Source organism: Camelina sativa, unplaced genomic scaffold, assembly GCF_000633955.1.
Source record: "Camelina sativa cultivar DH55 unplaced genomic scaffold, Cs unpScaffold00578, whole genome shotgun sequence".
Taxonomy (NCBI): domain Eukaryota; kingdom Viridiplantae; phylum Streptophyta; class Magnoliopsida; order Brassicales; family Brassicaceae; genus Camelina; species Camelina sativa.
The window spans coordinates 12633-40400 of NW_010921738.1; the positions used below are offsets into that span (position 1 = coordinate 12633).

The 27768-nt window shown below is 32.0% G+C and overlaps 3 protein-coding genes across 5 annotated transcripts; 2 read left to right on the forward strand and 1 right to left on the reverse strand.

Annotated features, from left to right (window-relative positions):
- Positions 1–4250: 4250 nt before the first annotated feature.
- Positions 4251–6816, forward strand: LOC104773563 (probable glucuronoxylan glucuronosyltransferase F8H). The gene is made up of 8 exons (XM_010498200.2): positions 4251–4712; positions 4912–5058; positions 5160–5224; positions 5329–5398; positions 5627–5845; positions 5949–6092; positions 6188–6323; positions 6429–6816. The coding sequence occupies exons 1-8, from the start codon at positions 4329–4331 to the stop codon at positions 6656–6658; spliced, it is 1395 nt and encodes a 464-aa protein (XP_010496502.1). The 5' UTR covers positions 4251–4328; the 3' UTR covers positions 6659–6816.
- Positions 6817–16880: 10064 nt separating this feature from the next.
- On the forward strand, positions 16881–18505 carry LOC104773565 (bidirectional sugar transporter SWEET1-like). 2 transcript variants are annotated; one of them, XM_010498201.1, is made up of 6 exons: positions 16881–17044; positions 17170–17206; positions 17342–17437; positions 17549–17828; positions 17931–18050; positions 18155–18503. In XM_010498201.1, the coding sequence occupies exons 1-6, from the start codon at positions 17011–17013 to the stop codon at positions 18332–18334; spliced, it is 747 nt and encodes a 248-aa protein (XP_010496503.1). In that variant the 5' UTR covers positions 16881–17010; the 3' UTR covers positions 18335–18503. The 2 variants fall into 2 exon arrangements, with proteins under 2 accessions (XP_010496503.1, XP_010496504.1); XM_010498202.2 differs by lacking the exon at positions 17170–17206 and having other exon boundaries at positions 16887–17044; positions 18155–18505.
- An 87-nt stretch (positions 18506–18592) lies between these two features.
- LOC104773566 (scarecrow-like protein 1) lies at positions 18593–21384 on the reverse strand. Of its 2 annotated transcripts, none has more exons than XM_010498203.1 (2): positions 21121–21384; positions 18593–20630 (listed from the first exon to the last, which is right to left on the reverse strand). In XM_010498203.1, exon 2 carries the CDS (start codon positions 20624–20626, stop codon positions 18836–18838), a length of 1791 nt encoding a protein of 596 aa, XP_010496505.1. In that variant the 5' UTR covers positions 20627–20630; positions 21121–21384; the 3' UTR covers positions 18593–18835. The 2 variants fall into 2 exon arrangements, with proteins under 2 accessions (XP_010496505.1, XP_010496506.1); XM_010498204.1 differs by having other exon boundaries at positions 18593–20644.
- Between the last annotated feature and the right edge of the window lie 6384 nt (positions 21385–27768).

The window sequence follows — 27768 nt, forward strand, 5'->3', positions numbered from 1 at the left end:
TTCTTTTTATTGAATAAAATAATTTTCATCTAAGGGTAAAATGGTCATTAAAAATTAAAAAAGGGCAAAAATAAAAATGGTCAGAAAATATGGTATTTTTGAAAAGGGATATATCAAAAGGGGTATTTTTAGCAAATTTTCTTTAATTTATAATTAATTAATCTATCAATTAATCTATAACTTATTCGTAACCAACTTATTAAAATTATATAGTCTACAAAACAATGTTTTGTACTTCCCGTTTTATTATATAGGGGATAAATTTAAGACCCCATATTTATTATGGTGATATATGCTGATTCATCTTTCTCCAACGATTTTGTGACACATTAATCTTAAATTATATATTAGCATCTGTAACTCTTTTTTACATAATTCTATTGGGATAAAGTTCCTACTAATCTAATGGTGGAGTATAAACAGGTAAATAATTCATAAATGATGATGATATAGTTTTATTTATCACTAGATTAAGACCCGTGCTATAGCATGGGTTGAAATTCATTTCATTTATATTGTAATTTTTCTAAATATAATTTATGTAATTGGTTTTAAAAAAAAATTTGGATAAAATATTATGCAATAAAATCATATGCTAAATATGATAATTTGAAAAAATACACTTATTTTTTAAGTTTTATATTGTTAATGATTCTAGATAAGTATCTGTGCTATAACACTGATTAAATTTTATTTTATACAAACTTTTGTATATTTCTATTTTAAAATAAAATTTTAATATGTTGTATTAGTTTATGTAAATGAAGTTATTTCAACAATGTATGTTCTACATCATGACTTGAACGTCATTACAAGACATAATTTTGTAAATTTGGAGTGTTTATAGTTTCTAACTTTTCTATCAAGTTTCAATATATTAAAAATATTTCAAAATAAATTATTTAAAGTATATTATATTATATAAAATTATAAAATTCAACAAAAATAGTATGAAATTGAGTTTAAATATTCAAATTTTGACCCGTTACTCAGTAAAATTTTTAATTCAATTGATATTATTTTTAAAAAATAATATTACTAAAAATTGAATATTTTATAGATTAAATCATTTATGTTTGTTTTTAAAAATTCAACTTATGGTATATCCGGAAATAAAACTATTTTTTAATTATAATAAATAATATGATAATTTATTTGTTTCACAAAATAGACTCATATATAAAAATGAGAGGTGAAGTATAATGATAATTAACAAATTAATATGTTAAGTTAGATATCAAAAGATTTTATTTGATAAATAATTTAATAAAGAAAATTAATATGGTAATTTAGATAATATCAAATGATTCTTTAGAATATTCTCTTTAAGATTTTTGGAAACAACTTGCTCTAGTAATAAAATCTTCCAAAAATAAATTAAGGTTACACCCACTATTTAATTTATAATTAATTAATCTATCAATTAATGTATAACCTATTCGTTCGTTGCTGCCGTCAGTCTACCCAAACACGTTCGTTGCTGCCGTCCGTCTACTCCCCTCTTGCATCAAGACTTATATCGGAGGTGTGACTGTTACAGTTCTCGTGGAAGAGCAAAGATTCGATGTTAATTGGGTTGATCCAAATGGGCATTTGAGGTTCGAGCACCATCCTCTCTAGGTTCTAAGCTCAAATGAAATCAAAGCCCATAATAGAAAAAAAAATGAAAATAATTATATAATATGGTAAACAATCGAATTATATGATGTGGTAAACAACCGAACCATTCGTTAACCTAGTAAGCAACTGAACCAAATTTCAACAAAACTTGAAGAGTAGTAAACAACTGAATTTAACATAATCCAAATTTTGTCATTAAATACTGAACTGATCCATTCGTTAACCCAATATACAAAATATATCATTTGTTGGGACTTACCGATGGAAGACAACCTTAAAAATCTTTTTACGGTGGCTTTAATTCTACTACATTTAAAAATATTGAAAATAGTACATGATTTGGTGTGGAAGATTGTAAGCACAATCCTGGGCACCATACTGAACAATAACTACGGGAAGAATTTCTGAATTAATAATATTTAGATAATAAACACTACAAGAAAACATCATGTATTCCTACAAATTTTCCTACAAAACATTTGGTAGGAAATTTTTCCTACCAAAACCCTACATAGTTTTGACGGATAGCAATTATCGTAGAAAAAAAGAAGATAATTTTCCTACCAAACTAGTATGAGAAAATCGTAAGAAATTTCCTACGAAAGTCCGACAAATAATTTGTCGAAGGAAATATTTGTAGGAAAACAGAAAGCATATAGAAAGAAAAGATGTTGAATGAATTTGGTAGGAATGTTTCTTTCAAATTTCCTACAAAAAGTTTGTTGAAGGAAAATTCGTAGGAACCCAGAAAGAATATGAAAGGAGATGACGTAGAATGAATTTGGTAGGAAAAATTTCTTCGAATTTCTTACGAAACCAAAAAATATAATAAAAAATATGGTAAAAAATTGGTAGGAAAATTGGTAAAAACCCTAGATATAAAAACCCTAGATACGCTGCAGCCTCCATGTCGTTCCTTTCTCAACTTCTTCTTCTTTTTCCTCTTTTTTTTCCTCTCTTCATTTTCTCCTTTGTTCTTCTTAGAAAATCTAATATTTTTCTCAGCGTTTTCTAATCGACTTCAATCTTGTTGATAAGCAAGTGATCTCTTTCTCTACCTCTTTGATCTCTATCATCTTCTCCATTGGAAATAAAAACAAGATATCACCAAGAGTTGAGTCAATCCATACATCACCAACAACTGATTCACCGGAGCAAACTTGAAGCTTTAGATTCCATCCTTACAGACTCTGATCTGTGACTGGCGGAAGTAATCTGGGAATCTCCATCGTCGAAGCCAGCGTTGTTCTTGATCTGAAGCTTTGGAGGAATGTTTAGCGTTTCAGTCAATATTAGTTTTTTGTATTTAGTATTTAGTTTGTAAATATTTTTTATTAGGCTTGTAATTTAGTTTTAAAAAGAATTGTATTTCTAATTAAATTAATAATTTGGTTAAAAATATAATTATTTGGATTAATAATTAATGTTAATAATTTTTGATTAAATTCGAAATAAATATAATTATATAGAAAACATTAATTCATTTTATTTTTATTAAGTTTGTAGGAAAATTGTAAGACTAGTTTGGTAGGAAAGTAGAAAGAATGAATTTCCTACTAATATTTTGGTAGGAAAATAGTCAAAAAATCTCCTTCCACTTTCCTTCGAAATTCTTACGAAATATTTTTTGTAGAAATTCCGTAGGAAATTTCCTACGAAAATCTCACTAATATCGATTTCCTACAGGCGATTACCTCTACCTTTTTTTTGTAGGAAAACAGTAAGAAACAGGTGTTTCCTACCATTTTACTACAATAGTAGCGGTAGGAAATTGAATGTTTTCTTGTAGTGAAATGGCAAGATTAACAATAACTGCACCTATAATGTATTTTTCCAACTAATCACATGTAAACCATATATATAACATATTACTCAGTCCGTTAGTTTCTGTCTAATTCATTAGTGATCTATATCATGAAAAATATACCATTAGCCACTCTATTACCTCCTGAACATGAAATAAGGTTTAATGAACATCAAATCACACTTTTGTTATTGAAATTAAATAACATGTCCGCTATATATTTATATTTTAGTGATTGAAATCAAAATTTTGTTATTTGACTAAATTGAATTACCTGAATCATGAAGGCAAAAGAATTGTCATTACACCAAATTCTCAGTGGTCCGCATAATCATGAAATAAGGTTTAATGAACATCAAATCACACTATTTGTTATTAAAATTAAAATAACATGTCCGCTATATTATTTGAGTGATTGAAATCACTATTTGTTATTTGACTAAATTGAATTACCTAAATCATGACTCATGAGGCAAAAGAGTTGTCATTACACCAAATTCTCAGTGGTCCGCATAATCATATTTTTCTTTTAGATATTAAATTCTTATTTTTCATAAATAAATTAATTGCATATCGTCAGAGTTATAATAGTAATTACAATTACCTGATTAAATAAATTACCTATGCAAAATTGTATACTCGTAATATTAAATAGCAATTCCTTTAAATAAATATTTTACAAAATGAGAGCAAACATGAACCTTTTTTAACATCTCCATCCAATTAGTCCGGGCCTTGTCAGCCTAACTCCTAAGCCCATAAAAATTCTTTCTATAAACGATGCCGTTTTGTTAACACTCTAAACGTGTATGATCAACAGTCTCTTTTTGGTTGCAAGATCTAGAAGCCTAAAAGAAAAATGCTTTAAACATTAACGAAGAAACAGTGAGAGACAGAGAGAGAGATGGCGAGCTTAACTAGTAGTAGTAAGCCTAGAAACTTCGGTGCGTATAGTCACTACGCCACTCCCTGCACCCGCACACACCAGATTGGAGCTCTGTTTCTCGTCGTCTCTACCTTCTTCGTCACCAGGCTTTTCGATCAGTGGTTCTCGGAATCCAATTCCCTTACTCCGGCGACGATTGATCTCCGTCGTGCTTCTTCTAATGCCGGAATCACGACTGATAACGGGATCCTGATGTGGCCGGAGCGAGGTTATGGTTCCCACCTTTCCCTGAAGATCTACGTTTATGATGAGAATGAGATCGACGGTCTCAAAGAGCTGTTGTACGGTAGGGATGGTAGTGTCAAGACCACCGCATGCTTGAAAGGTCAATGGGGATCTCAGGTGATTCATCTTCTTTCGAATCTCTCAGTGTTTCTGTTGTGAGCTTATCTTAATTTCAATTCACTTTGAAGTAACGGATTCAATCTGGAAATATCTGGAATTAGGAATGTAGTGAGTGTGGATGTGTTAGCTACTTGATCGTATTTGAGGATGTGATTCTTATGATTTTTGTTTTGCCTTATGAATGTAATGATGATAGGTTAAGATTCACAAGTTGCTTTTGGAGTCCAATTTTAGGACGATTAAGAAAGATGAAGCGGATTTGTTCTTTGTGCCAGCTTATGTTAAATGTGTGAGAATGTTGGGAGGTCTTAATGACAAAGAGATCAATCAGACCTATGTCAAGGTGAACCAAATCGTCACTCAACTGATTCAAATTGTAGATTCTGATGTTCTGTTTCAAACTACAATGATACATATGTTTCACATTGTTCTCTTGTTCACTAGGTTTTGAGTCAAATGCCGTATTTCCGAAGATCCGGTGGTCGTGATCATATATTTGTTTTTCCAAGGTACACTAGTTGTTAATTTTTAATTAGTTTACTTATGTGGAACTTAATTGATGAACTGTGTTATGCTATCTTTGACATTACTTTGATTTGTTATGCTATTGTAGTGGTGCTGGAGCTCACTTGTTTAGATCCTGGTCAACATTTATCAACCGCTCGATTATACTCACTCCCGAGGTACTTAGCTTTGCTCTCTGCTGAGGAGTTTCTTGTATTTTGAAGAAGATTTGGTAGTGAATTGATAATGTGAAAGTTCTTTGCTCCATATATGTCAGAATTTTTCATTGGAATTTTTGTATGGGTATTTTCAAGTAAATTGAATGGTCTATATGCCTGCTTATGAAATCATACATTGAAAACATTGAGCTAGGAGGTTCTTAGAGGTTCAATTATTGTGGTTTGCAGGCTGACAGGACTGACAAGAAAGACACAACTGCCTTTAATACATGGAAAGATATAATCATACCAGGAAACGTCGACGATGCTATGACCAAAAATGGACAACCTGATGTTCAGCCTTTGCCTGTATCAAAGAGGAAGTATTTAGCAAACTATTTAGGTCGTGCGCAAGGGAAGGCTGGTAGGCTTAAATTGATAGAACTTTCAAAGCAATATCCTGATAAGGTTAGTCTCACATTTTTTTCTTCATAGACTCCTTGTCTAATTTTGTCATACACCATCAGCTATCTGCTTAAGCTTATACATGTTCTTCGATGTTTGTGAACAGTTGGAATGTCCAGACTTGAAGTTTAGCGGGACTGAAAAGTTTGGAAGGACGACATATTTTGAACATCTGAGGAACGCTAAGTTCTGCCTCGCTCCTCGCGGGGAATCATCATGGACACTTCGCTTCTATGAATCATTTTTTGTGGTCTGATCTCTCATCTCTCTACCCCCAACGTCTAATTCCACTTTATAACTTGCCTTACCTTACGTACTTTAATTTTGTGTGTCATGCTTGTTCAGGAATGTGTCCCGGTTCTTTTATCTGACCACGCCGAGCTGCCTTTCCAGAATGTCATCGACTATGCTCAAGTATCCATCAAATGGCCATCAACTCGAATAGGCACAGAGCTTCTTGACTACTTAGCTTCAATATCAGGTAACAATAAGTAATATCAGAACCGCTTTTTCTTTGACAGGATTTAATAGATTTTTACTCAAGACTCTTGAGATTTAAGAACTTTTTTCCTGGCATGTCTTTCAGATAGAGACATAGAAGGAATGATATCCCGAGGTCGGAAAATTAGATGTTTGTTTGTGTACGGTCCAGATTCTGCACCGTGCAGTGCGGTCAAAGGGATTCTATGGGAGCTTCAACGCAAAGTAAGACATTTCCAGCAATCTATCGAGACGTTTTGGCTGCACAATGGCAGTTTTGTAAATAGAGAACTAGTCCAGTTCAGTGGCTGGAAACCTCCTATGCCTCTACCGTGAGTGGTTTCTGTATTCCACTAATCTCTTCTCTTGTTTCTACGGAAAATCAATGATGCAGTTGAGTATAGTCTTTTTGTGAACTAGCTTATTTGTACATATACCACAAGAATCTTTTTGATGAAATTTATTTGACGAAAAATTTGATAGAAGTTGTGAAACCGTCAAGGTTGATGGAAATCTGTTGTTTCCGGACTAGAGCTGGGAATATGGAATTAACACCCTCTCGCTATTTGAGAGAATGCCTGCGTGAGGTTTCTTGGAATTTAATGATTACTAGATTCTTAAAGGTAATTGATATCTGGTCTGCTTGGAAATGGGAGCATGGTTTGAAAAAGGTTTTTGGTGATAACTGTGCCCTTGAATTTATCACCAAGGACAGTATACACCAAGAAATAAACATGCTACAACATTTGTTAGACCTTTTGAATAAGCATTTGAAGGAAACTTGTGATGTGAAACTAATCAGTAATCACTACCTGAATATATCAAAAGCGTACATCAGCGGATAGATCAAAGATTTTAGCAGGTCCCTTAACTGGCCACAACAGGTAAGTGTTCTCGTAGATAAAAGTAGAAGACAGAGTAGTCTGTTGGAGACTGCTGATGGTTATTTAGCTGCAGATTGATCTAGACGGATCAAAGGACCCTGAGTTTTGTTGGCCGACATATGATTTGGCTGAACAGAAGGAACCATATAGATGAAAGAGATGGTTGTCTAAGGAAGGACAAAAGCTTTGATACAGTAATCTACCGACAAGGATCACTAATATAGTCCCACAAAACAGAGTTCCACACGGAATTCAGAATGGATCCAAATCTGTTTTCTTGGAGTGATCAGTGATGCGAATCCAAAAAAAAAGCCTCCGTGTATAAACAGCTCACCACAGCAAATAGGAACTTTCTGTTTCAGGAAACTAACAAAGCTATGTGGCTATGGAACATCTAAAGATGTGACATATTCCTGACACAGCTAACTAGCTTTTGATTAATCGATTTGATAATTGTATTAAAAATGCTCATGGACACTGTCTCGAATGATTGGAATAATTTGTTTGCTGCAATCTTTGGAAATTGGGCATACCAAAAGCATCAATAAGTATAAAAACTTAGGTGAATGGTTCCGAAGTTTCGAGGACCAACTTGTAACTCTGTGATGATGATAAGACTTATACTTCTGGTGGTTACTATAAGTCCATCAATACAAAAGGATCATAAGAAACTAGAAGCCAAAAGTAGGTAAGAAGAGTGTAAAGACATTATTACAATTACATTAGAAGGTGCAAAGTTTTCAAAGAAATGCAGTTAATTATAGAGAGAGTTAGAAAGGTCGAGAAGAGAGCCCTACCTTTGAGGGCAAGCTAATATTTAAAATTCCCCTACCTTTGAGGGCAAGTAAGTATTTAATTCTGAGAAGTTCTCACCAATCTTTTCATAAAAATGTGTCCCTGATCGATGTATGTAAGTACTCTTCTTCCACATATCGTTATCGTTTGATTCGATCGTATCAAGAATACTCTTTGAACTTCGATAAAAACAAAACAGTTTTATCTGTTGAATTGTTACATCAAGAATGAAGATAAAAAATAGAGAGAGATTGTGTACATTTATTGATAGTCTCTAGAGTTTATCGGTTAGGTAGTAGAAGTTTCGTTTGATCAGATCACTTGCATTTCACAAACCAATCTAAGCTATTTTTCCTTAGTAACTTAGAAACTTTGTATATTTTTGGGAAAAGAATAAGAGTTTATATGTTGTGTTGTGATTGAAATATAGAAACCAAATCGAATTGAAATATACTCTCATCTCTGTATAAAACAGAAAATATGTAGTTATTAATTTATTGCGCTTGTTTCGATCATTCTCATATTTGATATTTCGATATCAACGATCGAAATTAAAAAGCAAAGAAAAAAAACAAAACTAAAAAAAGAGGAGCAGGAAGGTAGAATATGTCTGGAAAAGGAAAAGAGCTACGTGACTGGTGAAGAGTTGTGCCATGCCATGTGGTGCTGATACGAATCGTATCCATACGACGTCATCATTTTCACTTTCTTTTCTTTTAAAAAATGTTTATCTTTTCTTCAGTTCAGTCTTTTGCTTTCTCAATCATTGACGTGGGACTCAAACCGAACTTCATCCTCTATTAATTATGGTGATAGTTTTTTTGTACATAGCGTTACCAACTAACTAGCATTATCTATAATAATTATCAGATAATTTGTGCCTACTTTGTGAAGCACAATGTATAACCTATTTGTTGATCCAAATCCAAAAATTTTAAGCTTAAACATTTAAGATTCCGATATTAACGTAAAAATGTGAGATAGATTTTTTAATGATCAGGAGAACATATAAACTGATAAACGTAATCATGTTGAAGACTGAATTATCTATCAGCGTCTACTGTGCTACATTTTTTTGTTTGTTTTCACATAATTAGATCATTTTTTTCTATGTATATATGGGAGTCTCAACAAATCTTGATGTAGCCAACGACAAAAACAAACATGGTTGATAAAAGTCTGTCATTTGATATCTGCATAGTACTTTTCTTATCGATATATGTATTATGTATACCATTTGTTTCTTGGGAGAATATTATGATAGATAGATACATTATATTGTTTTCTTGAACTATACGTATTTGGCCCTTTAACAAAAATATAAACTATACGTATTAGAAAAATATCTAATGAACACGTTACACGAGAATAGCCAATTCCATAATTCTGTCCTACACAAACAAAAAACAACCAATTTGGTCATCTTCCTTAATCAAGTTAACTGCCGACGTTGATCCATTAACCTTAGCCAGTCACAGTCGAACCGACTGGAATAATTCTTGGTTTAAACTCCGGTTAAATTTAGCATAAACCGACTGGAATAATTCTTTTTTGTTGATCCTAAGTAATCGTGGCGACTAGACAACATTCCAGCAAAGCCCACTCTACTAAATAGCATCATGTGGCTGTGGTTCAATGGCATAGAATAGACTGAAACTTATTGAAACATTCACAATATTTTAAAAAAGAAAAATAGAAAATTAAGAAGCGAAAACATTACTCTAAAATAAATGTGAGGTCACCTGAACATTAATTTCGTTTTGCATTTTCACACATTAGAAACTTAAACATTTAACCATTTTCCAAATCTCACTATATAATTTTTTGTCTATGTAATAGGAGTATGTTCTTTTGCAAGGGCCAAAGGGTAAAGTTAGAAACATTACAAATTTAAACGATATGTGAAAAGGTAATATTTTTAACACGATGTTAAATTTAGAAGAGTCCATTAGTCAACTAGTAAGTGAGATGCTTCCAAATGATTCGAACATAACACACATTAATGAACTTAATGTAAATTTGCTACCAATGTGGCTTTTAGTTATTCTTATCAGTGACTTAACTATACAAGTTTGTTAGGTTTGGTTTGGCTGATGTAAGTGTAACTAGAAACTTTCAAAGTATTTTATCCGGAATCTTTAACAACTGTTAAGGAAGTAAAGGTAACAATATCAGGGAAAAGATCAACGGGAAAAATGTGATTAAAATCATGAACTTTCAAATTTTGGCCATTTAAAACATGAACTTTGTTGTAGGCCATTTAAAACATCAACTTTCGTTGACTAGTTTTTTTAAACATGAAATTTCGTTGACCAGGCCAAAATAGACATGACGTTAAATCCGATGGTTGACCTACTAACAGATGTTACTATGCCGTTAATCACTCCGTTACTGACAAAACGACATCGTTTTAATTGAAGTTTTAGTTTGAAATAATGTCATTTAAACCATGAACTTTTAAATATAGGCCATTTAAATCATGAACTTGTAAATGTATGTCATTTAAACCATGAACTTTTAATTTATGTCATTTAAACCATGAACTCGCCCTGGGCATTCGGTAAAAACCAGACAACCTAAAAATTTTGGTTATCGGAGCAAATCGAAGAGAGAAAGCTTAATCGTTCGGTGCAATTGATTTGAATAACCGGATTTTGGTTTGACTCGGTAATCGAATCGATTGGTTTATTAGAAACTGTAGAAGTATATAAGCTTAATCGGCTAACCCGTTTAACCCTAGTTTAGTTTATCTCTTCTTTCTTCGACTCTGCCTCATGATGCGATTCTGAGATAGAGAGGGAAGAACATCAGTTCATCATTCTTTTTCGATCTTTGTCATGTATTTTGTGTCTTTTTGTTTTTTTCTTGAGTCGTTTTCATTTATTAGGACACTACACTAGATTCTGAAAGATTGATCATCTTGTTTTAGGATGCTGCACTAGAGTTTGAAAGATTGATCACCATTTTTATGTATTATGGTTTACATAACATAAATTTGAAAGTTCATGGTTTAAATGACATACATGTACAAGTTCATGGTTTAAATGACATATATTTACAAGTTCATGGTTTAAATGACCTGTATTTAAAAGTTCATGGTTTAAATGACACTTTTCGAATTAAAACTTCCATTAAAACGACGTCGTTTTGTTAGTAACGGAGTGATTAACGGCATAGTAACGTCTGTTAGTAGGTCAATTATCGGATTTAACGTCATGTCTTTTTTGGCCTGGTCAACGAAACTTCATGTTTAAAAAAGCTAGTCAACGAAAGTTGATGTTTTAAATGGCCTACAACAAAGTTCATGTTTTAAATGGCCAAAATTTGAAAGTTCATGATTTTAATGACATTTTTCCCAAAATCAACCACTCCACTAGCCCACTGCATGGCAGAAGATACAGGGCTCGAGCCTCGAGTCCACATATCAACGTCACGCTCAGAAACACTCTGCCTTGTTCAGTGGCTCAGAGCTACTTTTTAGTAACAAACAAAAAAAACAAAATAAGAAAAAGAGCTTTTCGAAGGTGTTGTTTAATTTCATTTCAATTCTCTAAACAATCTACAAAAGATAAACCCAAAAATTGTCACAGTTGCTCTATAAACTGTAAGAAAGGGTTTGTTGGTTCACTTCTCGAGGCCAAAACAAGTAACAGATTAATTTCGTTTTCCAAAATATATATAACTAGGTGATAACCCGTGCTACAGCACGGGCAAAAACGTTTATTATATTTTTAAATTCTTAATACTGTATGAGTTACATCTATGTTAGTTATTTTATATTGATAGTATAATTTACATGAGTATTTACTTTGGAACCCGAAACCCTTCTATTCATATCTAATTACCTCTGGTCTCTATACTCCACTTCCCACCATATGTAATAATCTCTCTCCTGTTTCCTCCTGTATTAACTGCTGTGTTATATCTCTTTTATATAATTTTGTATTTTACTATAATTTCTTCAACCATATTTTATAAGAAATATGTTTTTACTACTAAATTTTAAAATAATGTACAATAAGATTTTAAAAGATGTATCAAGAATATAATGAATGTAATAAGTTTTAAATTTCTCTAATAGTATATATATATATATATATATATATACATGGTTAAATAATTGGAAATAATAAAATGGTAGAATATTAGATATAATAATTATAAGAAATAAATAAAAAGAATGAAAATGCAAATATGGAAGTATGCAATAAAAATTATTTATTGGAGTACATGAATAAGGATTTTTTATAAATTTATTGGATGGGTGATATTATGAAATTTAACCTGCAAAAGAAAACATAAGATTATGTCAAATAATTTACACGAAGAACATATATATAAATTTTTAAAAAGTGGACACAAAATAAAAATAGAGCCTTACATAAGTATCCATAAAGATGAATCAAATGTCTTGGAAAATCTCTTTGAAGACAACATTCCTTGTTTTCTTTTGAGGTTTTTCTTTTGAGTCATAATGAGAATTTTCAATCCTGATTTAGTACTTACACGGGACATCGCTACATATAGCTGGCCATGAGTGAAAACCGGTCTAGGCAAATATAACCCAATAATTGAGAGTGACTGACCTTGGCTTTTGTTGATAGTCATTGCAAAAGCAACGGTTATCGGAAATTGTCTACGTCTCATTTTGACTATCTAAAAAAATTAGTTGGTTTAACTATCTAAAAAAATTATAATTCTCAAAAACTATCTTACTGTTTTCAAAAGTACCCAAAATTTTCAAAGTACCCGTTCCAAATTAGTTGATTACATGTCCCATAGTCAACTTTTAAATATAATATATTTGTGTATGGGCAACACAATACACAAAAACTCATCAACCACTGAGACTTTTAATGTCTTCTAAGTACTATCTCGGGATACAACACATTGTGATATTTTTTCATGTAAAAATGGTTTAGAAATTAAAAAATTAATTAGATGCTGTTAGTATTTTCTATTGAAATTAGTTGGCCACTATTTGGGTGTTTTGTCAATATTTTGGTTTATATGTGAATATCGCAACCCGTGTCGAGGATAATTAAATTTGAAAATATATGATTTTTGGCAATTCATCCATAATAACCAAACAGAGCCCGTGTTTTTTTCACGTGTATACTAAACTATTAAAAATATTTCTCACAGTTTGTTTAAGGGTGTTAACCCAAATATCATATTTGAGTTTGGAAACATATTTTATGCCCATAAATTTACTATTTTAAATAATTTTCGATTAGACAATATTTTTTAAAAAAGTTTGGCTAAAAAAAGTAGAGGAAGTACATAAAATCTTTATTTGAATATTTAATTTATATATAGTTAGTAGATCATAATTTTCAAAAACTCTCAAAATATTTTTAAAAATACACAAACTCTCAAAATACAAATTTTAAAGTAGTTTTTTACATGTCATATAGTCTCGTCCTATCCCGTCTTGTCCATTTCACACTGCCAAAAATTTTGTGTCCTATAACCGTTCTTTTTGAAATAATTACTTTTTAGACAATATTTATTAAAACATTTTGGTTAAGAAATTCTCAAAATTTTCAAAAGTATACAAAATTCTCAATATACCTGTCTCAAAGTAATTCGTTATTGTCATATTTCTTTTTTAATATGAATCTGATAATTGAAAAACTTATAAGATTTATTTTAGGAATATTTATATTTTATATTTAAATGTTGAAACTATCCATATCTATAACAAAATAGCTGGTTGAAAAATGTCTAAATAATGTAGGCTAGTCAAAAGAATGATCTTTGATTCCTGATTTTCAGAATATACGAAAACAGTGTGTTTAAATATAAATTAATATTTATTTCCTTAACTACAAAATCCCATTAAATGCAAATGTGTTTTTAAATTAATTTTCAAATTTTAAAAGTTGAATTATTATTAAAATAGTTAAAAGACATTCACCCATTCGAAAATAAACATCGATAGAATTGGATGCAAAGATAAAAAAAATTATTATTAAATTAAGTCAGTTAGACCAGCGTGTTAATCTGAATTCAAAAAATAGCAAATATATGTGTTTACTTTTTGTAGATTAATTAAATAGTCATGATATCAACAACATTAACATGCAATTATTTACGAAACAATGTCATGTTTTGTAAAGTGAATTCTCATAATTAAATAATTAAATTAAAAGTTGAAATTAGATTCCAACTTCCAAGTACCCTACAAAATAATGTGATAATTTGAAAAAGGATCTTTGCTTATTCAAATTAACCAAGTGAGTCAATTAGATTTTAATACTTGGAAGATAATTTGAGATAATTTGAAAAAGATCCTTTTAACTAAATTATTTTGAATAAGCAACTCACTGAAACAATGTCATGTTCTTGATTTGATCCTTTGAATAAGGATGTGCAAAGATAATTTGAATAAGCAAAGATCTAACAAAGCCAAATAAGCCAACTTTTACATAAACTTTTGTTTATTGACTCACTTGGTTGTTAATTTGTTATGCGAATATATATATTTATTTGCTTACGATAGATACATGAACTAAAATTTAATAAGTTAATTTGTTACTACAGACAAATATTATTAATACCCAAGAGATAATAGGGGACAAATATTATTAGTGTTTATAGAACAAATGCACACACACTAAGCAGGAAGAAGATAAATTTATTGATAAATTTGCTTAATAAATAGTTGACTAAATTTGATATATGATTGGAATGACCAAATTTTTGGCAGAAGCAACATCAAAGGCATCCGTCGCAATTACTATCGGGGGAACATTTGGTGTGACAAAGGTTGAAATAGTTATCTTCGCTCACGACTCACCTTAAATTTTTGGCTCCTCGACTCACACATCCCTGCTTCCACAGTGACAGCATACCTTAAAAATCATATAAACCATAATAATTTAATTTTTTTATATATTATTATAATTAGCAAAAACCTTGTCGACGTTGTTGACGTTTTTTGTTGTTGTGGTCTTCATCTTTATCACCTCTCGGTATATTAGGCTTTTTCATGAATTTTGTCTGCTTATGTTCAAGAGAAATACAAAGAAAAAATAAGAAAGATATAACCTAAACAAAAAAAACTACCAACATAGTTTTAAATAGGAAATGAAACTTAACTACGTTTATGCTTTTTGTTGTCACCTCGTTTGCAATATTTGTTAAAATGTTGGGTTGCTTAGTTAGTTTGTACTTGCCAAATAAAATACTAAAACCACATGCATTCATATAAGATCATTAGAGTTATGTTTCTGTCTAACTATGAAAACATTTGTATATATATGTTTCGATAATTGAAACCGAACCTTTCTAACTCATGGTGTTGGATATTATAATATGGTTGGACCTCGACAGCAACCATTTACCATTTACCAAGTTACCTGCAGACACACAATAACATATTATTAAAGATAATCCGGACAATGTAAAATCATGATTATGTGCTAATGGTTGAATGTCATAACATACAATAAAAAAAAAAAAACTGATCTTACTCACCATTTTTTCACATTCGCATATAAGATCAACATCTGTAAATTGCTAATATGATATACGTGGAGTAGGAAGTAAATTGCGAATGTGAGCCGGTGATGGAAGAGTCAGGAATAGGAGAGTATATATAAATTTTTAAATAAGGAGTAGGTTTTCTAATTTTTTTCAATAATTTGCACACGCATTTAATCCAGTTTATCAAATTTGGAACTACTACCAAGTTAAGCGGGATTATGAAAATATATTTTGATAGGTAATTAATGAATTGATTGGATGCAAAGCTATACTACAACAGATTTCCCGAAATTTTAGAGGCATATGGAATCGAATATATATACCATTATAATTTGAGTAAATAGTCAACGTATATATATTGTTAGTTAAAGAATATCTTACGTATATGGAATGAAATCACTCATACGAATCAATCATGAAAATAGGATACGAATTTAATTTGAATAACAAATAAAAGAAAAATCTTATTTACTTTAAAACGTTAAAATATAGAAATTAAAAATGGGAAAGTAGGGAAATATTAGTAACAGCTTACTCAAAAATGCTTGAATCTGTTATGCCTGAAATTTCAGGAAGATAGCTAAATATGAATGATAAAACAACTAATCACGGAATCAGTTATATTCGGGATTTTGAAATTATATACATTCCTATATTTTTGTAAGAAACTCAGATATCAAGATCAAATTTAAAGGTAATATTATGGGAATATGGTAATTTAAATTATATTTGGAAGCATACATGGAAACTATAATATTCATGTTTTGGAAGCATATATGGCAAGTGCTATATTTGATCTGTGTAATCCGCTTATTTGTGGAAATAAGATTTTCTCACTAATTCTTAAAAAAATCGTAGTGGGATTACTATTGGAAACAGCAAAAATTGCAGCTAAGGTGCATCGAACTTGGCACCTTCCGAAATATTAGAGCTTCATTGGACCAATATGCTATTAGAATTTTCTTAGCAAAATACACAATGTATTGCTTTTATTTATTATTTAGACGTAAAAAAACCATTTTAAAAGATCCGACCCGGGATCCGCGTGTTTATCCATTTAGGATATGAACAAAAATTCGTTTTTACCCTTAATGAAGATATATTATTTGGTTATAGCTTCAATGGCATACTCTTGTAATTTCTTACAAAACGAAGGTTTAGTCCTGTGTTTCAAAATAATAGTAGGGATTAGAAATTTGTATAGAGAAATTAGTACTATTTGTTAATTTATCTCTTAACTTTACTTATTAATCTATTAAAAATCCAATATACTATTATTTCATTAATGTAATATACTTTTTTTTGAAAAAAAATTGTAATTTAGTATTGGTGTTTCGCGGTGAAGTGGTTAAAGCACACGCAGAAGAATCTCGATATATAGCTGCTGAGGAACACGCTTTGCCGATAGAAAACAACACTCAGCTCATCTTCTCTCACTTTCTCTCGTTCTCTCTCTCTCTCTCAGCTTACAAACAAGCAAAAAAAGTGAAACACCTCACCACCTTTGAGATCAAAAAGATGAACATCGCTCACACCATCTTCGGCGTTTTCGGTAACTACCAATCTCCTCAACCCTCTCTCCATCTTTCTTTCTTCTTCTTCTTCTTCTTCTTCTTCCATGAGAAATCTCTGAGACTCTTCTTTATCGTATATTTTGTCGTTACTCTACTTTTACAGGAAATGCAACTGCTCTGTTTCTGTTCTTGGCTCCTTCGTACGTCTCTTCCTCATCCTCTTTCTCTCTCTCTATCTTTTCTCGTGAACAGATTTGTGATTTCCTCAGTTTCTTTGGCTTGAATCTTTTGTTCTGTTCTGTAAAAACTCAAAGATTCCTCTTTTGTTCATGAAGGATAACATTCAAGAGAATCATCAAGAACAAATCCACTGAACAATTCTCTGGTATCCCTTACCCAATGACTCTCCTCAACTGTCTCCTCTCCGCTTGGTAAAACCCCACTCCTTTAACCCTAACCTTCCATTGGAGTGATTCACTGATTCTGTTTTCTTAAATCCTCTGTTTTTCTTTGGGGTTTTCCTCTGTTTTTTATTTTATCAGGTACGGACTTCCATTTGTGTCAAAAGACAACACACTTGTGAGCACTATCAATGGCACAGGAGCAGTCATCGAAACGATCTACGTGTTTATCTTCCTTATCTACGCACCCAAGAAGGAAAAAGTTAAGATCTTTGGTATCTTTAGCTGCGTCTTGGCCGTATTCGGAACCGTAGCTCTCGTCTCTCTCTTTGCTCTCCACGGGAACGCCAGGAAACTCTTCTGTGGTCTCGCTGCCACTGTTTTCTCCATCATCATGTACGCTTCTCCACTCTCCATCATGGTAAGCTATATCAAGATTGGGTCTTTTTCAGTTCTTGCTCTTTCTTCAGAGACTCGTTTTGTTCGTTTGGTGTTTGGTTGATTGATTTGATTTGATTTACAGAGATTGGTGATAAAGACGAAGAGTGTAGAGTTTATGCCATTCTTCTTGTCTCTCTTTGTGTTCCTCTGTGGTACTTCCTGGTTCGTCTATGGTCTTATCGGTCGTGACCCTTTTGTTGCAGTAAGTTTTACAGTTTCTTCCTTATTTTGTTGTTGTAGCCTTTGGTAAAAATCGAAACTTGATCTCTAAATGTTAGTGACGTTTTTGTTAAATGTTCTGCGAAGATCCCAAATGGGTTTGGATGTGCGTTAGGGACACTGCAGTTGATTCTCTACTTCATCTACTGTGGAAACAAGGGTGAGAAATCTGGTGATGCTGAGAAGGATGAGAAGATGGTGGAGATGAAAGATGAAGAGAAGAAGAAGCAAAATGTGGTCAATGGGAAGCAAGACCTGCAAGTTTGAAGCTTTTGAGGATGATTTGGTTCTAAGTGATTTCGTATTAACTCTTCTTGATTAGAGTTTTGCTTTCTTTTTCTTTTTCGGTTTGTTGGAATGTAAAAAATGATGCCGAAAACTGTAAGATTTCCTGATTCCCCACTACTACTGATAACGAGTGTGATTGATTGAAGAAGACTTTGCCTTTGTGACTTTTATGAGCTTAAAAATTAAAACTGAATAATTTACTAACATGTTAACACTTCAATTACACACGTCAACGAATAAGTAAGAAGGCTTTAGAACCAAAACTCTACTTGTACATAATAGAGAAAGAAGAAAGAAAAAAAAATCGATCCATAAGTGTTAGATTAGCTTAGTAACCTGTCTATGATCAACCTCTGATCTCTGGTTATAATACATGGAGATGAGTTAACCAAGTTACACAATAACACAAGACAACAGTAAAAACATAATATTGTTTTATGAAACTTAACGACTATATATATATATGCTCTGTCACTTATCTTACCTCCAGGCTGAAGCAACGATTAAGCTTTTCTCCTCCCAGCAAAAATGGAGCTCACCCATTTCTTCTTTAAGCTTGTAGTTATTGCAATATTGTTGCTTTATGAGGTTCTGTATATTGTTTGTTACTCTAGAACTCATTGGTTTTGGACTGAATCCCGCCATCATCATCCTCGCTCTCCATTTTCCAGCAGCCTCGTATCTCTCAATCCGTTCTTCTCCTTCGCAAGCAACAATGTTGACTATGTCTCTAGCAAGGCACTGTCTTTCTACGTTCATTCTCTCTTGGCTTTCTCTAGGAAGTGTCATGTCTAGAGAGTCAAAAACCGCTGAGTAGTACTCATAAGCCTCTACGAATCTGGAGAAGAACGGGGAAGTGTTTGTGTTCACGTCTTGTTCAACAACTGTGACAAGCTTCGGGTTCAAGCTTTTGACCATGTGAAGCAGCTCGTCCCGCTGGTTTACAGTTGTGACACTCTCGTCAGGCATGTGATGAAGTTGGAATGCAAAGTTGACAATTAAGGTTTCTCCTGGTTTGCAACCGAGTGTAGATGGAGAGACTATTGAAGTCTTTGAAGGCACTGCTTTGAATTTGAAAGATACTCCATGATCTTTAGCGAGTTGCTCGAGTCTTAAACCGATGATACTTAACCCTCCGATAGAGCGTTGGACTGATTCAGGGTCATCAATACCAGTTAACCTCAGGCGAGGACGTTTGCCAGGTAACTCAGCAATGCTTCTTATCAGTGTCATGTATTGATTCCCTTGGTTTATATCGAAATCGATTATGTGCACTGCCTCTTCACCTTTGATTGCTTCAATGATCGCACCGTTAGCTGCTAAAAAACCGAACTTGAAACAAGGGCAGACTTCAAACAGGACTTGCATAGCTGCAAGCCTCTCATCCGAAGGAGGCTCTTTGCATTTCAATGCTCTGTAGATGAATTTTCCTGAAGCAGCCATTCTTGCAGCTAGACCTTCTACCATGTAAGCTGCAATTCTCTGAGAAGGGTCTCCTTGGATGGAAACAATCTGTCTCAGCTCATTTACCATTGACAAAGCTTCTTCTGATTTCCCTTCGGATAACGCACGAGCACAAGATATCAAGATTTGCTTTGGAGTGGTTTGGGACACAACTTCTTTGCTACTTACATGAGAGTTGGAATCTGCAGATGATGACTCTTTGGGAGAGTCCTGATGCTGTTCGCTTTCGTTTTGGTAAGACCATTCGTTGTCTATCTCCATCAGGTTATCTACACCAACCATTTTATCATCTTCATCACCAAGTAGCGCTCTTTCAAGCTCTTGAATCTTTGATCTCATTTGCTCATCATCAAACTCTTCCACCACATCCATGCTCGGACTGTAAGAAACAGCTTGGTAACCTCCCAAAGGCCTCGTAGACGATGTAGAGGTTGTTGAGTCAAACGGTAACTGAAACTCCATGGAACATCCAAGAACCGGTCTTGACTGATAAGGAAATGAGTCCAAAGAGCCAAATGAGCTAACTGAGGCACCAGAGCCGATAGGGTGTTGTTGAACAAACTCATCTGTTGGCGAATCAAGAAAGTACTTCTCATAACTTTGGCTTGGGTAAGAATCATCAGTCAGACAAGGGTTCTTGGACCTGTCTTGATCAAAGATCTGAGCAGAAGTGACACCACCAATGTTGTTAACATTCTCATTCAACGAGTAAAGCTTCGGGTTCCTATAAGAGGATGGCTCTGCTGACCTCACCAATGACATGATTCTCGCTTTGATATGTTCTCTAACCACAGTCTGTTCCACCATACAGCTGCAACCACAACGCTACTCACATGTTAGATTCTTAAAATGTCACACACAGAACAAACCTCATACCACTGTGACTCTAACAAAAGCTTGTTGAATCATTCAAAAACAACCCAAGAGATGTACTTCCTAAAGATTAAGCCTTTGTGATGCAAATCTCAGAGTTGATTCTCCAAATCAGAGACTATCATCCAAAAATCCATTGAGAATTGCAAAATAGTTATGAAACTCCTACCAAACCTATGTAAAGATTCCTCCTTTCACACCTACCAATACCAAATCTATGCAATTCTCAAGGGCAAAGTCGATTAACTAAGAAATTTACTCATATAGTCGCAATTCAGAACAATCAGAGCACAAAGATTTATACTTTTAATTGTAATATGACTGGTTTAAAACAACAAAATCGACCAAGTTAAAGTATAGATTAGAGTTAAGGATAAAAAGAGGACCAGGAAACCAAAAAAAAAGCTCGGATGATGAAGTCAAATTACCAGGAGAGATTAGAGAGAGAGAGCAAAAGGGTCGGTCGGTCGGTCGGTCTTTGGATTGAAGAGGATGCCCAAATGAAGAAATTGACAAGAAGAAATCTGATATACAAAAAAGCGTCGGAAAAGCCCTTAAAGGAAGAAACAAAAGCCTCAAAGGTTTGACCTTTTGGGTCTTACTGTTTACACAGAAGAAGACAGAAACGAGAGAGAGAGAGAGATAAATACACTTTGGTTTCTTTCTGATTTTTTTTCTGGTTTGTCTCTGTGTCTGTGGTCGTTGTTTTAAGATGTGTTTACTCTTCTTTTAAAGATTCATACTTTTAAAGACTCGTGTGGTGTTAGGTTTTTTACTTACTTTAACAAACAAACAAAAAAAAAAAGTTTCTCAAATAGTCAAATGAAAGAAAAAAAAATATAGTAAAACTAAAACTTGGTCTGAATTTTTGTTTTTCCAAGAGGTACAAAATTTAGGGATGCATTTAACTTGACATTTTAAGTGATTTAATATAAAAATTACAAACAATATGTTATTCAATCATGAATTTTAAAAAGGTTTTCTGAAATTTACTATTATTAAACCGATAATTTAAAAATCTACTTTAAAATCTACTGTTATTCAAAACAGTTTGTGGATTTATATTTTAATAAGTTTTTGGGATTCTGGAAGATTTGAGATGATTTGTTTAGTTAAAAATACAAAAATCCAAACCTCATGGTTTTAGGTGGGATTTGAAATTTTTTTACCATAAATCATGTCAAATTTCCTTAAATCTTTCAAAATTCAAAATTTCTTAAATTCTATAAAATCCTCCAAAATAATTTTTAATACATTTTTTGTTGGTAAAATAGCTTATGAGACTCTAGGCCTGGATGTTTGGGTGTTCGGGTCGGGTTCAGGTTCGGATAATTCGGGTTCATATTTTTCGGGTTTACTAATATAGGATCCGAGCAGATGTTCATATAATTTCGGGTCGAGGTCAGGTTCGGTTCCTATCGGGTTCAGGTTATTTGGGTATCGACTTTAAGAAACTTGTAATGTATCCAAAGTACCCACAAAAACTTGAAATGTACCCACAAAACCCGAAAAACCTGAAATATTACTGTACAAACAGTTGTATAATCTAACAAATTCAATAAGAAACAATGAACTAAATCTTAAACAAATAAAACTGAGCATACCATGAAATCTTAAACAAATGAAACTGAGCATACCATGTCTCGCAAAACAATTCAAACACATACCATGTCTCGCAAACTGATTTCCGCAAATCTACATATGTGATACAGTGATATTTTGTATAAATGTGTTCGGGTATAAACAGATACTCACGGGTTCTCGGGTTCGGTTTGGGTAATATCTGATACCCGTAGTTACTTGAAAACGAAAACTGATTGGTTATTTATATAGAATCGGTTTGGATCGGGTTTGGGTATTTGCGGGTTGGGTTCGGGTCAATTCCTCGGGTACGGTTTATTCGCCCAGGCCTATGAGACTCTATAAAATTGTTTGAATTTTTTCTAGCTCTACTGTTCCAGAAGGTAACTGAAATTAGTGATTAATAAATTAAAGTATCTGACTTGGAAAAGGGAATAAGATATAGTACTACTGTAATTAGCAGTTCCGTGTCGGTTTTGGTTTCGATCAATTTTTGTTGACCAGTTAATTTGTCACTCGGTTTTATTTATTGTAATATTTGGTTTATGACAGTATTAAATTTTAGTATATAATGAGAAAAATACAAACCGTTGGATATGTCTGAGAAATAATAATATGACGGAAGCGATCGTGGGGTGACGAAGGTGCGTACGACAGTTCCCACTAATTGATATTTACTGGATTAAATAAAAACATTTCACGATTTCATGCTGTTAGTGCAGTTTAACGTGTTGATTTTTTTTGTGAAATATTCAAACGCTCTCTCTTTTTCTTTGTCAACTTGAGAAAGTTACTTTGTTTTGCCAAAAAAATAATGTTGTATTATCTGATCTCATTTACTAATTCCAAAACAAAACAAAATTCATGGAGAACAAAGAAAAAATCGAGTTGAATACCACTTTTTCAATTTCTTTTTTCCTATTTAGCATAACATGTCAAAAAAAAAAACAAAAAAAATTACTACACCAAAGCTTAGGTTTAGTTCTTCTTAATTACGTAAAACAAAAGATATTATATTTGTCGAGAAGTGCAAGATTGTATGGATACAAATCCATTCCTTAACAATCCTAAAAAATTAAACTCAAAGATTAAAAGATATTATAGGTTCGGTCATTCGGTGTAATTAATTTGATTCGATAACTTTGAATGCACAACAGCAATTTAGGTTGATGAACACTGATCTTAACTTGCATATATTTGTTATGTGTAAGTGTAACGAATATGTTTTAAAATATGTTGTTTACGGAAGTCATTGTTTCCCCTGCAATAGCTTAATTAAATTAGTAATCACTTACACACAATTGAGGTTGAGCGATTGTTAATAAAATACAAGTTTCCAAAGTTTAGTGGGACATAAAAAGTCTCCAAGGTAAAATGATTGTTTACCAAGTAATGATCATTAAACAATGTGTAAAGAATCTAATCACAATTATTATTTTATTTTAACAAGAAATTTTGTTGTTTAATTTAAAATAGGGTGAAGAATAATAGAGGATACTAAAACATTTGACGCAGAGTCTTTATCAACCCTTATCCTCGCAATACCCACATAAGAGACTTCTCTATCTCTTAATCTTATCCATTACGTAACTTCTGTTTTTATTTGTTACAAAGAAAACCTTATATCTCATGTTTAGTCCAAGTACATTCACAATATGGATTAACCTCACGAACAATATTATATATATTCAACCATTATGCAAAAAAAAAAAAAAAAAAAAAATCCNGAAAAGTGTACAACTCACTGAATAAAGGTGCTTTCGTATGCTATAATGTTTACCAATTACCATATTGGAGGAATTAATTCAAATGGAAGTTTCTTTAAACAAATGATGTTATTTACTATCTAGTTGGTTGTTGTTGTTTTCTGTTCTTTTGACGAAGTATTGAAGTGTGAATAGAATAAATCATAGGCAGTGTAACAAAAAGCCTCCAACAAATTAAGCTTTTCATCACTTAATTCTCTAAACTTCCTATTCATGTATATTTCTTTTATATGTAAGAAAACTGTAAAAATTTTACGAGCCATATCGCTGATAATTGCTTAAGTGAAACGGATGGTACATATGTTATGATCTATACCCTATTAAGAAAATATTATCTCAAAGAAGTGGGATTGTTTGGTCCTAAACACATGTAAGCGTGGCTGCGCCATGGAATATTTGTTTGGATTCATATTCACTAGTCTCCGACCAGCATGACCCATGATTTCAAAAAGCTCTCAATAATAATATATAGTTAATATTAAATAATTATTTTCATATAAGGATAAAGGTCTTATGGACAAAAATCTATATAATTTATATTTCACTAGTCCATTAGATAAACTAATAAGAAATTGAAATCCACGTCTTGTCTACACATGTTTCTTCTAATTTATCTAACTTCATCTACTATGTTTTTCTCGTCTTCACTCGATAACACAAACGTAAAATGAATGAAAATATCAAATTTACGGATCTAATGCATAATAACATATGAGCTATACCGGAAACAGATCATTTAAACAATAGAAGATGTTATAGAATTTCGAAATTAAAAACTTCAATGATCACTGGAATTATGTTTTTTTTTTTTTTTAAGTTGCAAACAATACAATAAAAGAACTAATGTAGTTAGTGTTGATCAAAACTTGAAAATACCGACCTGACCAAAATCGGAATGGATATCTACTTTTCTATGAGCATTTAAGCATATCTATATAGTTTGAATTTATTAGTATCACTATCAATATATCAAGTAGAATGAAACCTCCTATTTCCAAAACATCTAAAATGAAATAAAGAAAAACCTTTGTACATTCTCTTTTAATTTTATTTTTGTCTCGTCTAAAATTGGGTCTGATTAGCTTACTCCTAAAAACTTGTGTGAGACCCAACAAATTTGACCACGAGCTAGAAAAAAAAAAGCAATGGTTCACATGATTACCAAACTAAGTAAGTCATAGTATTATTAACACAGAGAACAATGTGCCTACCTATCCATAAGCCTTCCATACAAGTACATTGTTTTTAAATTACGTACAATTATAATCATAAACATGTGTGACAAGTTTATCATCTTCAGACTTTATTTATACGATTGATTAATTTATTAATGATATTAACGTGGATATATATCCTTCAAAGGATTCCTTAGGAACACTTTCCTATAAATATAACAAACATATGAAATGATGTTCAATGGTAAAACAAACTAGATAATGGTTTCTTTTTGTGGTATGAACTTACCAGCAGACCTCCAGTGAGATTTACAAATTTGCATACTCTTTTCAACACATTAGTATGATTGTGCTTTACATAAATAATACATATGCTGAAACCGTGGAATATACACATCAAGTGACGTGAGCAATTAACCAAGCTGCTCCTCATTTCCAGAGATATAGTAGATTGAGATTTTTATTGCAAATAATCTAGTATTTAAGCAAATCTGAAATAATTATTATCAAATGGGTTATATAAAAAATGAATTTATATAAAATATGTAGGATTCAAACTCTTATTAAAAACTTGTTTTTATGAAAAATATATTAGTAAGGTGTTAGATTAGTTCTCCCGCTATTACCAAATGTTGCATTTACGTTTGAAAAATTGATTATTATTCATTTTAAAGATGCTGAAACTAAAATTAATATAATAAATTTATACATTTATATTTTTTATCTAAGATAAACTAACATTTGTAAAAAAATGTATAAACTAGTTTATAAACCTAAAAAACATTATAATCCCAAATGATTTCACAAAAGAGTACATGTTAAAAAAAAATTGAAATACTTGAAAAACATGCAAATTAGATATATGTTTGCATTAAAATGATTAAAAATATATATAATGTATGAAATGTATACACCGGATCATCAATATCTTAAAAATAATAATTTTATATTTCAAAAATCTTGTTTAGAATCTCAAGAAAGCTTGTTAATACTCCAATAAAGATTGTATTACACAATTTCATCATGTAATTATCTAATCTCCTATTTATGTTTTTTTTAAATGTAATGAACATTGGGTTTAACATGTTTTTTTCACAACGGTAAAAAGTCTTACATCACTATTGTAAAATCTTTCGGAACCATAAACAACATGTATTATGCATAGCAAATAAATAAATATATATAGTTAAAAAATTGTATGGTCTAAGTCAAAACATTATAAGTTATTTCAAACTAATTAGTTGAAATCATATAAAGAAAATTAGCAATCCTTGAAACTTTAGAGGATCAAAGAAGCTGCCAATATTAAACTTTAGCGCATGAAATTAATCACCATCGTCTAATATGGAAATTTCAAATGTATTTGAAGTAAGTAGAATGAAACTTTCCTACATATTTGCAAAACAGCTAAAATTAAATAATAGAGAACTTAGTTCTACATTCTCTCCTGGCCTAAAGCCTTTTTTATATGTAATATTTTTGTAAATATATTAACTGTTAATATATGATACACAAAATAAAAATAAACTACAAAGTCTGCCCACGACTAGGAACAGCTCCTCGTACTACTCAACCATCTCAGCTAAGAATTATTTTCGGAGAAGTTTGCAAATAAGGAAGATGTATTAGGTGCCTGAACACGTGATTTAGCTGTTTTTTGTGTGGGCTGGGCGGGCCTCTCTTAATTTATTTTTTGTTTCGTCTAAAAATTGGGTCTGATTAGCTTATGCGTTAATGAGTAAAAAAAATAAAAAATTGTGTGAGACCCAACAAACAGAACAAAACAAAACAAAGTTACTGAAACTACGTTTATTAATTACTGTTGTATTAGCTTATCTAATTTACTAATTCCAAAAGAAAACAAAATTCAAGGAGAACAAAGAAAAAATCGAGTTGTATACCACTTTTTTTAATTTCTTTTTTCCTGTTTTGAGTACAATGTCAATTAAAAATAATATACCAAAGATTAGGATATGTTCTTCTTAATTCAATGTGTAAGAAGATTCTTAAATCAAAGATTTTTGTAGCTTTAAGAAAAAAAATTACTTCACCGATTAAGAGATATTAGGTTCTATAACATCCGCGAACCAGATTTTTGTAATTTGGAAAGAGTGTCGATCGACACCCTTGTGGCATCGATCGATACCACTAATTTCTGGGTTCGACCGGTTTGATTTAATTGCCGAATTGGTTCGGTTTGGTTCAGTTAAATCCCTAATTCGTGTGTAAAAAGGGGGAAACGACCAAGGTCGTGTTTTCAGTGGTTACTCGCCGTTTTTGAGAGAAAAAGAGAGAAAAGAGAGTTCTTGAGTTCCTAAGAGAGACTTAGTGAGATTGCTGGCTATTCTTGAGTTTTCTGTTGCTGGAATCGAAGGGGGAGCTTCTGGAGGTGTTGTTTTCCACGTTTCACAGTCCTTTCTTCCTGTTCTTGAGGTGAGTGCTTGACCATGGTTGATCTAAGCATGAGATCTCTCTTGTTTGAGTGTTTTTCTTTGCTTTTTGTGTTGTTCTGTTGTTTGGGTTCGTTGTTTGTGTGATTTCTAGTGAATTCTGA

Bases quoted from the DNA above. Each gene is read 5' to 3' on its own strand.
- LOC104773565 (XM_010498201.1), top strand. From the start codon at position 17,011: ATGAACATCGCTCACACCATCTTCGGCGTTTTCG. The intron at 17,438-17,548 runs GTAAAACCCCAC...TTATTTTATCAG, and splicing joins AACTGTCTCCTCTCCGCTTG to GTACGGACTTCCATTTGTGT. The intron at 18,051-18,154 runs GTAAGTTTTACA...TGTTCTGCGAAG, and splicing joins GTCGTGACCCTTTTGTTGCA to ATCCCAAATGGGTTTGGATG.
- LOC104773566 (XM_010498203.1), bottom strand. From the start codon at position 20,626: ATGGTGGAACAGACTGTGGTTAGAGAACATATCAAAGCGAGAATCATG.
- LOC104773563 (XM_010498200.2), top strand. From the start codon at position 4,329: ATGGCGAGCTTAACTAGTAGTAGTAAGCCTAGAAACTTCGGTGCGTAT. The intron at 5,846-5,948 runs GTTAGTCTCACA...GTTTGTGAACAG, and splicing joins CAAAGCAATATCCTGATAAG to TTGGAATGTCCAGACTTGAA. The intron at 6,093-6,187 runs GTCTGATCTCTC...ATGCTTGTTCAG, and splicing joins TCTATGAATCATTTTTTGTG to GAATGTGTCCCGGTTCTTTT.